General features: G+C 45.2%; 1 protein-coding gene across 4 annotated transcripts in view; it reads left to right on the top strand.

Moving 5' to 3' along the window:
* The first annotated feature begins 2,315 nt into the window (after positions 1 to 2,315).
* Positions 2,316 to 13,577, top strand: part of LOC105469749 (zinc finger protein 195) — a 28,101-nt gene continuing 16,839 nt past the window's right edge. The window contains exons 1-2 of one of the 4 annotated variants that reach the window (XM_011721249.3): positions 2,317 to 2,596; positions 11,795 to 11,873. In XM_011721249.3, the coding sequence (XP_011719551.2) occupies positions 11,859 to 11,873 (15 nt within the window). In that variant the 5' untranslated portion in view covers positions 2,317 to 2,596; positions 11,795 to 11,858. Of the gene's footprint in view, positions 2,597 to 11,794; positions 11,874 to 13,577 lie in introns of all 4 variants that reach the window. The other 3 variants (XM_011721253.3, XM_024789101.2, XM_011721250.3) reach the window with 3 other exon arrangements.

The raw sequence follows: 13,577 nt of genomic DNA, 5'->3' as shown, positions 1-13,577 counted from the left end.
TTCTGTTTTAAAATTGCTCCTCCGTTGTTGGACTTTGATTTCCTAAAGTCATCTATCAGCCATTTCCCCCACATTATTCCATGTCCTTCCAAGAAGCTTCTGCAATTTCTTGAGGTGATTGATTATTCCCAGTGATAAACAGCACCATATGGACCCAAATCTAAAAGGAATTCTGCTTCTATTGCAGAAAGGTCACTCTCCAGAACCTCGCAGGCCTCGGGAAGCCGCATGAGCAATGTGGTCTATGCAGGAGTAAGGGCTGCAGAACCAGGCAGAGTTGATCCTGAGTACTAGCCCAGCTGCTTAGTAGCTGTGGGGCTTTGGGCAAGGTTCTTGACTTGAAAGAGTCATACAAACCTCTTCTGCAAAAAAGGGTAGACTAATATTGATTGCAGAAACAGCAGCAATTCTTCATTCCTCTCTGTATCTATGCTTTTTACCGTGTGCTTTTACTGCCACTCCCATCAAGAGGCGGAATGTTTCCCAAACCTTGCATCCGGCTGGGACTATTTGCTCTGGTTATAGAAAACTGTTGTATTAGTTCGTTTTCACACTGCTGATAAAGACATTCCTAAACATGGGAACAAAAAGAGGTTTAACTGGACTTACAGTTCCACATGGCTGGGGAGGCCTCGGAATCCTGACGGGAGGCAAAATGCACTTCTCACACGGTGGCGGGAAGAGAAGAAGGAGGAGGAAGCAAAAGTAGAAACCCTTGATAAACCCATCAGATCTCGTGAGACTTTTTCACTCACATGAGAACAGCATGAGAAAGACCCGCCCACATGATGCTATTACCCCCTCCCCCGGGTCCCTCCCACAACACGTGGGAATTCTAGGAGATATAATTCAAGTTGATATTTGGGTGGGGACACAGCCAGACCTTATCAACTGCGAACGTGACAGCTTTTGTGCTAGTTTTGGGTCTAGGCTCAAAAGGTCTTAAATGCTTCTGTTTTTCTCAGAACCTTGCTATCTTTATGAGATTAAGCCATGTTAGTCAGCTGGAGGATGACATACCATGGTGGGGAGAAGGAAGGTGCCACTGTTGATAGCCGTCTCATCCCCAGAAGCAGAGCCACCTAGTCAACCAGCAGCTGGCCATACATACATGAAGGAGTCCAGTTGTGACAAGAACAGCTCGGTTGAACTCAGCCTAAATGACTGATGAGCTCAATCATGAGCTATTAAGTTTTGGGTGGTTTGTTATGTAACAGGTAACTAATGCATGCTCCCAGGGCAGATAGGATGCCAGGATTCAGTGAAAGGTTGATTCCTAGTTACCTGCAAGAGAAAAGCACTTTATAGGTACTAATTTTCCCCCCTTATTTAAAGTTGGATCTTTTGTAAAATAATGTTCCGTCATACAGAAATGCATGTACACAGGTATATATGTGATTGGTGCTTTTACTCACACAGGCCCCCCTACCACAGGAAGAAACAGACAATCACAGCTCAGTCATTAGAGCTAAGGCCAAATAGCAAGATAAGTCTGCCTCTAGTCTGTTTACTCCATATCTAAATGTTGGAGGTCAAGGCTGTGGACAGATCTGAAGATGTGTTCTCTCCTCTTGGGTCGCCATTATTGGTGGGCAGCAGTCCTCTCCCCGTGGATATTTTCTTTTGCTGTCCCCTATGCTCTCTAGGATCACCATCTCGTCCACCCTTCGACCGGAGGAGAGATGTTTGTAGCAAGAGGCTGTTCCCTCACCTCTGGTTGAAAAGGGACGTTCAGACTCTCCACCCCCTGACATAAGGGAGGTTAGACCTCAGAGTTGCACTTTAATGTGGCAGCTATTGATCATGTGTGACTACTGAATATCTGGAATACAGCTGGTCTGAACTGAAATGTGCTGAAAAGGTAAAACACAGAGTGAGCTTCAAAGATTTAGTACCCCAAAATATATGCTTCCTTACCAATTATATATTGACCATATAGGAAAATGGTTACATACTGAGTTAAATTATTACAATCAACTTCACCTGTTTCTTAGTACATTTTAAAATGTGGCTACTAGAAAATTTAAGATTCACACGTGGCTCACATTTTAATTCTTAGAGGCTTGACTCCTTTTTGAAATTTCAGGCTCTCTGTTCAAAGGACCAAAAGCCAAGAAGGCCATAAAATATAAAAATTCAATATGAATATCATTATTTTATTTCCATTGGTGAATAACATATACTTATTATTTATAAATGAACATAAGCACAGTCACATGTGAAATGTAAATATCCTCTAGGTGGGGCCGGACCGCGCGGGTAGGAAGCCCTGCCCCCAAAAAACCGCGGCCAGCACCTGTCCTTGCTGTCTCATTCGGCCCATTGTCTGATTACAGCTCCTGTCACTCAGGGCCTGAGGGGCGGGGCGTGAGACCCTATCCAATCAGAGGAGCAGGGTCGGAGACTGTCCAATCAGGCACGCGTCTGGAGAGGAGAGGCCGGCTTCCGGAATCTGGCGGGGCCTTTGTCCAGACAGAGTTCCACTTCCTGTCCCCGCCGCTCTGCGTCCTCTGCTAGCCGTTGGCCGTGTGACCCGACCCGCAGGCACCGGGAGATCCAGAAGTGAAACGTCAGGCTCCCTGGAGACCAAGAGATGGTGAGTGTAGGGGCCAGGCCTCCTGAGAGACAGGCAGGGGCGGGCTGGAACCCGCGGTACCGGCTGGGGAGGAACCGGGCTGCCCGGGTGGGTTCCGGGCTCCGCGAACCCGAGGCCCTTCCAGCTGCACCATGGCGGCCGGGCCCCGCGCGCCTCGGCGCATCCCTGCAGAGCGGCTTTGGCCCAATCCCAGAGCCGTCTCCCCGCGGCTGCTCTTCGCCCGCAGACCCGCGTCTCCCCGAGTTAGGAAGGGAGAATCCCGACTCCGCGGGTGGTTTGTGCATAAGAGGATGATCTGTAGCCCGTGGGGGCCCCAGTCCCTCCTGTCTCCCGAGGGAGTCCTTGCAAAAATGTGAAACAGTTTTATTTGAGCAAAGAGTGATTCATGAATGGCAGAGGACCCGACCATGTTTTTTTGGTTTGGCAGTCCCACCAGCAGGCCTTGAAGGAAAGGCTTTTATCAGGTGCATGAGGAAGCAAACCACATTCATTAATTAGTTTGGTACAGTTACGTCATCTCCTGATTTGAGCTATCTAGGTTGAAATTTTCTGGTCCTGTAATCAGAGAGTAATTAGAGATTTGTGGTTGATGAATCCTGAATTTTGTTTCTGCAAGATAGTCATTTGCAAGAAACGCATTTAATTTTTTTTTTTTTTTTAACATAAGAACCCAGGGCACTAAAGCCACCTCAGTCGGATTGCCTGCTATTTAATTATCATTATTATCATTTTTGAGACAGAGTCTTGCTCTGTCGCCCAGGCTGGAGTGCAGTGGCGCGATCTTGGCTCACTGCAACTTCCGCCTCCGGGTTCAAGTGATTCTCCTGCCTCAGCCTCCCGAGTAGCTGGGATTACAGGCGTGCGCCACCACGCCCGGCTAATTTTTGCATTTTTATTGGAGACAGGGTTTCACCATGTGGGCCAGACTGGTCTCGAACTCTTGACTTCAGGTGATCCACCTGCCTCAGCCTCCCAAAGGGCTGGGATTACAGGTGTGAGCCACTCCGCTGGCCTAGTTAATTATTTTTAACACTCCAGGGAAAACTGGTTTCTCCGCTGCATTTTCCAAATGCATTTCAAGCAGGGTCTCAAAAACACCACCATGTTCTTCAGGCCTAACTCTAGCCTGTAGTAAAATACTAAATTTCCTGTACCTTCCAGATTCTCCCAAATGCTAACTTCCCCTTTCTAATTCACAACATTATTAACTATTCATCCTTGGCTGTAATGTTAGGCACAGTATTGTAATGAATCATTTTTTCACAATGCATTGGATGGCATTTTTTTTTTCTTTTTCTTTTTTTTGAGACGGAGTCTTGCTCTATCGCCCAGGCTGGAGTGCAGTGGTGTGTTCTCTGCTCACTGCAAACTCTGCCTCCCAGGTTCAAGCAATTCTTCTGCCTCAGCCTCCCAAGTAGCTGGGATTACAGTCCTGCACCACCACACCTGGCTAATTTTTATATTTGTAGTAGAGATGGGGTTTCACCATGTTGGCCAAGCTGGTCTTGGACTCCTGACCTCATGTGATCCACCCACCTCAGCCTCCCAAAGTCCTGGGATTACAGTCGTGAGCCACTGCGCCCAGCCTGGACGGCACTTTTTAAGAGATTTGTTTTCTGTTTGTAATCATTCCACACGACAGGAAAGCAGAGAATCATCCTCTGACACTATTGTAAAAAATCTTTGTGCCTCTCCTCCTTTTTATTTTCCCTAGGCACAGACGCCTTACCAGAATGTCTTTGGTTTGAGGTTCCACTTTGGAAACTTGACAGGGTGATTTGCTCTCAGCCACCCTCTGGACTTTTTCCCCAGTTTCAGTATTGTCTAGGGATAACACAGGATGCCCACCATGGCCGTGTCTGCTACAGCATCTAGTGAATTTCAGGCCCTGGGTTATTTCTCAAAGGACAGCCTGAGGTATGAAGTGTGGCCTCTCCAGGGAGCAGCTGGATGCCCTGGGCTGAGAGAAATCTCCTGGTCCACTCTTCCTCTAACACTTAGGACGTTAAGATTGTCTTCACCCAACCCAATTTTCAATCCTTGGAGACACATGGCTGATCAGCCAATCAGATGCTGCTGTCAGAGGGAAAAGACCGAAATCATTTCTGCCCTTTGGACTCTCAGATTTGTGAAGGGAGACAGAGTGTTTCAAAGGACAAGAAAACCCCACCTCCATGAGATGGTGCAAAAACCTGTGAAGCAAAATTCACCTGGGACACTCAGTGGGGCACAGTGCAGTGTATCATGGGGGGTGGCCAGTGAGCACTTCAGTGAACAGGATGGAGGTGGGAGAATCTCCCAAGGAATAGAATAGCCTGACTTAACACAAGTCTTTAGCTGTGTCTGTGTTCCAGTCGGCACTGCCACTCTCTGCATCTCCTTGAAATAATTTGTTCACTTACTGCAACTTTGGTTTTGTAATTATAAATTTACATTTTATCAGTAGCACTTGAAAGGTAAGAAAATACTTACAAAGGACGTGAAATAGGTCAATTTCAGGAAAAAGGTTAAATATCTAGTCATACATACCTTTTTCTTCTCCTGATTAAGGGTAGAAAGTTACTTAGGTCTGTTCTTTTGTGGAAGACGATTTCCAACAGAATCCCAGGGCTTAGCTTTGGGAATGCTACCAGAGAAAATAAAATGCTTCTTGGATGGCTGTGGAGAATGTTTACATTTTCTACAAAAAAATTATGGTAGATTACTTGGTAAATTACATAGATTCATCAGAACATGAGCTCCTCTTTTTGCAGGATGAATTTGTTATTATGAATATCTGTTTTATATCCTGTTCTCTACATGTCTGAGCTTAATGCTAACTTGTGGGAGACGGAACTTAGCACTTCTAAAAGTGTTCACATATGACTGCTTACTATGTGATTTGTTATGGAAAGAGTTAAACAACAAGTTTATTGTCTGAAAGCAATAAATAATTCTGCTTTTTCTGTGGAGGTGAAAGCGTAAGTGCCTTACAGTTTCCTTTTCTTCTGTAAATGCTGTTTGAGTGATTTTGTTGGATATTTCCAACAATGGGTATTACTTAAAACTAAGTGGATAGCCCTGATTGGGAAATTGAAGCCCAGGGACAGTCATTCCAAGCTAAGGCCAATATTCAGCCTGCAACAGAAAGCAATTGAAGGCCTGGCTCAAGCTTGTCCAACCAACCCACAGGCCTGGGCCACATGCTGTCCTGGGCTTTGAATGTGGTCCAACACAAATCAGTAAACTTTCTTAAAACATTATGGTATGTTTTCGTGATTTTTTTTTTTTTTCAGTTCATCAGCTATCGTTAGTGTTAGTGTATTTTATGTGTGGCCCAAGACAGTTCTTCCAGTGTGGCCCAGGGAAGCCAAGATTGGACGCCCCTGGCCTAGCTAGTGCTTCCCGAGGAGCCTCCCCTGCAGGTGCCCCAGCCTGCTCGCAACAGCCATGGAAGGAGAGAAGCTGCAGAGCCTGGGAGCCCTGGGGACCCACAGGCAGATGCAGTTAGAGTTGGGATGGAAGGGATTTGGGGAGGTCTTCCTGGGTATGGAATCGTTATTATCCTGGGGCTGTTTCTGGACTTCGTCAAATAAATTTAGCTTTAGGTAGGAAGTTACCGAACTCTAAAGGAGGATTGCAACAGGGAGAAGGTGGCAACTGTCATACCTTTGAGGATCTCAGAAGTTAGGCAGACACAGGCTTTTTTGTGTTTTTACAGGGAGGAGGGAAGACAGGATAGAGGGTGGGAAAACCAGATTCCAGATCCCAGAATGTTTTACTCTGAAATCTGTGTGTTCTTAGGAGGGGCAAGAAGGAGGGGTTGTGTGCTGGCTCAGACTGAGGGTAGTTCACAATTCAGGGGCTTGAGGGAAGGAGAGAAATTTTAGCAAGTTTTGATAGAGAAGTGTTTTGACCACCGAAGACAGAATTGTTCAGCTGTTTATGAGGAAAAAATGGGGATTTTCAAGAGTCTGTATCTGGTACTGTGGTAGGTAACAAAGTGAGTGTCGTCTGGGTCGTATTATAAAGGGGTTTCTCTTCATTCAGCTGCTCCTGGAGAACACAAAGAGGGAGCAATTCTGCTGCTCAGGCCTTTTGACCAGAATCTCTTCCTTCCCCACCCTTTCCCTGGCTTCGTGCGGCTGTTCCGTTTGGCCGTTGCTGATATGTATCTTTTACAGTAAACCAGTAGATATAAGTACAGTGTTTTGCTGAGTTCTTTGAGTAGTTTTATCAAATTACTGAACTTGACAGGAGGTTATGGGAGTACCCAGTTTATAGGCAATAGACATCAAAAATATAAATATTAGAAGTATAAATGGGTGCCCAAGGCTTGTGACTGGCATCTGTAGTGGAGCAGTGTTGTGGGACTGAGCCCTGAACTTTTGGGGTCTGGGCTGGCTCTAAGTGGTGTCAGAATTAAAATATTAGACACTTAGCCAGGCACAGTGGCTCATACCTGTAATCCCAGCACGCTGGGAGGCCGAGGCAGGTGGATCACTTGAGGCCAGGAGTTGGAGACCAGCCTGGCCAACATGGTGAAACCTCATCTCTACTAAAAATTACATCACCGGGCATTGTGGCACATATGTGTAATCCCAGCTACTCACATCTATAATCCCAGCTACCCAGGAGGCTGAGACATGAGAATCACTTGAGCCTAGGAGGTGGAGGTTGCAGTGAGCCAAGATCACAACACCACACTCCAGCCTGGGCGACAGAGCAAGACTGTCTCAAAAAAGAAAAGAAAAAGTTAGACACTCAGTTGGTGTTGAAGAATTGCTTGGTGTTTAGCAAACACCACACATTTGGAGTCCAAAGAAAGACATCACAGGGGCCCGGGCTGGAGGGAGACTCTGGATGTCTGGGGAAGCGAGGCTGTGTTCTGCACACAGGCTGTCGCGTGGCACGTTGTCCTGTGATTCCAGGTCCCTGAGGGTGAGAGGGAACTGAGAACCCTCCTCCCAGCTGTCATCACATGATTCCCACCCACTTAGGAACATGGACTTGCCGCGCCCCTTCCAAGAGTAGGCATCCCCTTCCAGAATTCACTGCAGCACCTTTGGTTTTAGAATTCCTCACCCAAAACCCACACACGTGCCTTCAGGACTCCTGGTGTATCCTCACCCCCAGAAATGGAATCTGCAGCACCAGCTTCTGCCACCAACCCATGCCCCTGGATCACCCAGTTGTACCCTCTTCCGCCTGCAGTACAAAGGGCCCAGTCAGATCATAGCCCCACCTGGGCCGCTGTCTGTCGGTTCATAGCCCCACCTGGGCCGCTGTCTGCCGGTTCATAGCCCCACCTGGGCCGCTGTCTGTCGGTTCATAGCCCCACCTGGGCCTCTGTCTGTCGGTTCATAGCCCCACCTGGGCCTCTGTCTGTCGGTTCATAGCCCCACCTGGGCCGCTGTCTGCCGGTTCATAGCCCCACCTGGGCCGCTGTCTGTCGGTTCATAGCCCCACCTGGGCCGCTGTCTGCCGGTTCATAGCCCCACCTGGGCCACTGTCTGTCGCACAACCAGTTTTGCTGCCAACTTTGCACTCTCTGTCTCCTGTGGATTCTTGAGAGCACCTTTCTCTCCTGATTTTTTTTGCCCACAAACCACTTTTATGTGTACATGGTGTGCCCAAGGCCACCCCTTCGGTGCCTGAATCCAGTGCCTGCTGTAATTAACATGTTCAGAATTTCAGGTCCATGGCCCTAGACTTGGCTCTTGCAGGAACAAATACAAATTAGAAACAAGAGGCTTAATTCTCTCACTTGAAAATAAGGAGAAATATTTTTTTCTTTTCCCAATTCTGAAAGGATTTACTTTAGGACACTTTAAGATGCAAATGTTTTCTCTGCTTTTTTGAAATATATGTAAGTCATTTAAACAGCTAAATAAGTCTTTTGTCATTCTTTTTAATTCAGGATTATCTTTATTTAGGACCTGAGAACCATTGCTTAGTTTTTGTTTTTAATTTGGCAAATATTTATTTTTTTCCATTTTCAGTCTTCTAAAGTAGACACAGATTGCTTAGAAGGAAGCTGATTTTAAGAGTACACAGCATAGAACTAAGCTCAGCGATACGGAGGGATGAAGGGTAAAGGATGCCAAGTGCCTTTGACAGAAAGCCAGTCATCCGAGGTGATTGCTTCAGGTCTGGAGGCTAAAGGACACACACTGCAAAGCAAGGACAGCTCAGTGTGTCAGCTAGACCGTGGGGTTTGCGGCCATACCTTGCATTCTATTTCTTTCTTAGGAACAACTAGCATAGTTATGTGTCGTTTTTAGTAAACAACTTGCATCCACTTAAATTAAACAGTATTTTCTACAATAATGTGATATAAAGGAACAGTATTTATTTTAGAAAAACCTCTTAAACAGTAATTTTAATACCAATGTTATTCATTCTTTTGAAATATGATGTGTTTTAACTGAATTAAAATTATGGAGAATTTTTAAATACAACATACATCATGACCAGTATATTAAAGTTATTCATACTGAGATACTTATATTTAATATCCAAAGAAAGTTCGCTCCCAAATTTTTCCATTTTCTACTCAGAATCAGCCTGCATCTCTCCCACCCAGGTGGCCATCGAGGGCCTCCGTGCAGGGTCACCAGGAACTCTCTCACCAGCGCCTGGAGTCTTTTGGACATTCGGGAGTGCACTGTGCAGACGGGGCTCAGGCTGACAAAACGGTCTATCTGTGCTTCTTTCATAGAAAAAGAGAAACGAGTCACCCAGGGTTTGTTCCTCCCCTCAGAGAAGAAACCTCGTTGGTATCCACATGGGAATTCCTCCAGTTTTCTGGTACTTGAGTAAAAAACAAAAATGAGATCTGGAGATTCAAACTGATAAACTAACTGATTCCATCTTGTGTAGCCATTAGGAAAACAGAAGGCAGCCATGGTCCCTACGAGCCAGAAACTTTCCATTTCCAGTAACTGGATAAATCATTGAATTCAGCATCTTGGGGTTAGCACGAAGAAGGGAGTGGTCAAAGGGACTTTGGCTTCATTTGGGCCATTTTCCTGATGTGGTCGTTGTGAGTTCTGATGTCGCGTTGAAGGGATATTCGGATAGAAAAAGTGGTGGTGGTATTATTTCTGTTGCTTTTGCCCTGCTAAAAATAAATATTTAGCTTCTACCATATACATCCTAGAAAACCCTAAAGGTTTGGTTAAATTCCTTGTTATTTCATGTTATAAAATAGAGAAGTGGCTAACATAGATTAAAATTATACAAACCCTGGGATTTAAATTTTGGGGGGGCAGTTTTAGGAAAAACAGAATTGTAAATATTCTAGTAGCACAGAGAGCAGAATCCTGCGTGCGGCCCTCTCCCTGCCCAGACATGCCCACACTCCCCTCCTCTGAGCCTCATCCAGGTCTGGCCTCACCCTGGACTCTGCTCCAACAGTTAACTACAGAGTTAAATCAGAGTTCGGGGTTTAACTACAGAGGTAAATCAGAGTTTGGGGTTTAACTACGGAGTTAAATCAGAGTTTGGGGTTTAACTACAGAGGTAAATCAGAGTTTGGGGTTTAACTACACAGTTAAATCAGAGTTTGGAGTTTATAGAGTTAAATCAGAGTTTGGGGTTTAACTACAGAGTTAAATCAGAGTTTGGAGTTTAACTACAGAGTTAAATCAGAGTTTGGAGTTTAACTACAGAGTTAAATCAGAGTTTGGGGTTTAACTACAGAGTTAAATCAGAGTTTGGAGTTTAACTACAGAGGTAAATCAGAGTTTGGGGTTTAACTACGGAGTTAAATCAGAGTTTGGGGTTTAACTACGGAGTTAAATCAGAGTTTGGGGTTTAACTACGGAGTTAAATCAGAGTTTGACTCCTGCTGCCTCTCCAGAACTAATACACAGAATTTTCTGAAACCCCAAAGCAGATAAATGGAATAAAAGAACTCTCTATTTTGGGGCCTTAATTTTTTTTCTTTTTTACTAACACCAGTGCTTTTAGAGACATCGCATCCAGCAACCTGTTTCTCAGTCCTGTGGGTCTAATAGTTGCTTCACAAGCCACAAGAAAGTGAGGATAAACGCAACAATGGAAAGTACCTCTGCACTGTATTTCATCCTCTCTGTATCCCTTCCATCGGTCTATATGGAGCTTTTATCATTACACTTTTAAAAAGTTAGTGATAGGAAAATAGAAGAACTACAAAGCCTGGGCCCTTCGTCTATATCTTGAGAGTTGTGGGACACTTGGTTCTATCACCCAGGGTGTGATGAGGATTGGCTCACATGACGTGAGGTGCCCAGCACAGTGCTGTCGCATACTTCTGAGCACACGGTGCCTGCTTAATAAACGCTGCGTTCATATGTGTGTACACATTGTTTTCCAAATGCAGACAGACTCAGACATTGCTTGCTTCTCCAGCCCTGGAAAACTTTCAAGAGCCAGAAAATAATATAATCTTTCAGAATGGAGATTGACTGTCTCCATTTGCACCACAAGAACTTGTGTTGTGGTAGGAGGGTTGGGTGTAAGGGACTGTGCTGGGGCTGCTTTGTTTAGCTGAGTGTTGATGATCACAAGTCTTGGGGGAGCAGCATCACCATTAGTGGCAGAACTGTTAAAAAAAAATCCAGCCCATGAACCCCTTTGAAATCTTCAGGATCACTTGACTCAGAGTGGGGCCAAAATTACCAGAAGATTCATATGCACATTGAAGCTTGAGAAGCAAGGCTTAGCTAAATGGTTCTCAACCTGGCTTCTAATTAAATCACATGGACAACTCAAGAAAAGGCCCTCACCATTGCCTTCCCCACAGATTCTGCCTATTGGTTTGGGTGGAAGCACCAGTGCTGTTTAAATCACATGCCTCATGGGATTCTAAGGTGTGGCCAGAATCAGTGATGGGGGATTTCAGATGCATTTGTACGAGTTGAGTTCAGCCTTGGTTCCAAAGGGAGGTCACAGGGCCTTCTTTGCCCAGGTTTCAGAGGCCGGCTCGGTGCAGTTTATGCTCCAGTTGCCAAAGCAGAATTGCTTTTGTTTAGCAGGGGAGGGAACCTGAGAGCCGGAAGAGAGAAAGTCACATTTTGATCTCCATGTAGAAGTTTACTGTTGCTGAATCTCTTTTATAAAGAACAGAAAAGCGTGGACTTTTTCTGTATTTCTACGTCTTTCCGTTGATGGGTGTGGTGGTCGCAGGTGAAGGGGTTGTGCTGACACCTTTAAAGGCATATTCTCATGATGCAGGTGTGATTTGTCCAGAGATCTTTCCTAAGAGGAAATCCCAGAGAAGCAGGAGAAAGAGAAAGAAATGGCTGGTGCTCAGGTAAATGCATCTCAGGTCAGGGGTTGTGTCCGCTTTTGCTCCTGAAATGTCATGTGTTTAGAATTTGGAAACCTTTACTTCTCTACTTGTGGTGTTTCTGCATAATAAGTTTGTTTCAGCTACTTTTTTTTTTTCTTATAATAATGAAGGGTCTCTGAACATATTTTTCTGCATACCAAAGCCGTCTGTTTTCTTCACCTTGACTTCTTATATGCCATGAAGAATTCTCACCATGACTTTATGACCTGCAGTATTAAAAACGTTCACTTCATGGCACTGAACGTGTGGATACCCAGGATTCCTCTCGAGGATGGGGTGCGGTTTTTGGATGTCAGCAAAGAAGGGAAACGTGCACTGTTTAGGTTTCATCTGGATGCTCCATTAGCTGCATGCAGAACAGGACTAAGAAAATAAACATTTAAACTCGATGACATTTATTGCCCAGAATAACTCAGAGCATTCTGGAAAAGAGAAAAATGAAAAGACACTTGCTTTTTAGAATGCTAAAGAAAGACTATTTTAATACACTATTAGAGATTACTGCTGGGCGCAGTGTCTCACGCCTATAATCCCAACACTTTGGGAGGCCTAGGCCTCCACTTGAGACCAGGAGTTCGAGACCAGCCTGGCCAACATGGTGAAACCCCATCTCTACTGAAAAAATACAAAAATTAGCCAAGCATGGTGGCACATGTGGATAGTTCCAGCTACTCCGGAGGCTGAGGGACGAGAATTGCCTGAACCAGGGAGGCAGAAGTAGCAGTGAGCTGAGATCACACCACTGCACTCCAGCCTGGGCTACAGAGTGAGACTCCGTCTCAAGACAAAAGAAGAGATTAGAGAACCTGGGAGATATTTGTCAGAACATAGGAGATATTTATTTGTCAGAACCTGGGACGTATTTGTCAGAACCTGGGTGTAGGGAGAACCCCTGAAACTACTGCTACAGAATAAAAGATGAAATGCTCCTAATTGTTGTAAATACAAAATTGCATGCAGGATTGTGTAGACAATGCCGGGTTGGGCTGCCAGAATGAACCAACAGCACGTGATGTGCTTCCCCCTGCAGAGAGCCTATGAACGGACGTGCAGTCAGAGAGGTTTCACATCACCAAGATTCCTATCCCAGAAAAGCAGAAGTTCATAGCTCTGGGAATGGAATGCTACCCTTGTGGAGAGCCTATAAATGGACACATGGGGGGCGCCTGTCCACATGGATAAGATAGGGCTATAAACGCCCTTATCTTGCCACGGCTCTTCTAGGTCTCTTTAGGGTGAAGGCATACTCCCTTCTGAGAATTTGTGGTCTAACCGTTTGTCTAGTTTGACGTCCTGCTTTCGTTGATTGTTTGTAACCAGCTTTTGCTGCCATTGTTACTGCTGTTTAATATCTTGCTAATCATAGGTTATGGATAGACTGTGTTTGTGTTTTAAGGCTCTGTTAGAAATTGCTGATGCACACACACTATATCGTAAATTCTTATCTCTGTATACTGTACTTCTGCATACCAATGTTATGTTAAAGAATTACTTCATCCCCATGTGACCATCTCACTTCATAATCAAACGACCCTAAATCCCTCACTAACCTACCCCCGCCCTCACTAAACTTAATAACAAATGCTGGTATATCCAGTGCATTGGCAGCATCGCAGGACCAGAAGGTGGTGACCCCCCCTGGACCCAGCTTTCACTATCTTGTGT

Source organism: Macaca nemestrina, chromosome 12 (assembly GCF_043159975.1).
Source record: "Macaca nemestrina isolate mMacNem1 chromosome 12, mMacNem.hap1, whole genome shotgun sequence".
Taxonomy (NCBI): domain Eukaryota; kingdom Metazoa; phylum Chordata; class Mammalia; order Primates; family Cercopithecidae; genus Macaca; species Macaca nemestrina.
The sequence above is the reverse complement of the archived record's forward strand: the minus strand, read 5'-3'. Positions and strand labels throughout refer to the sequence as shown.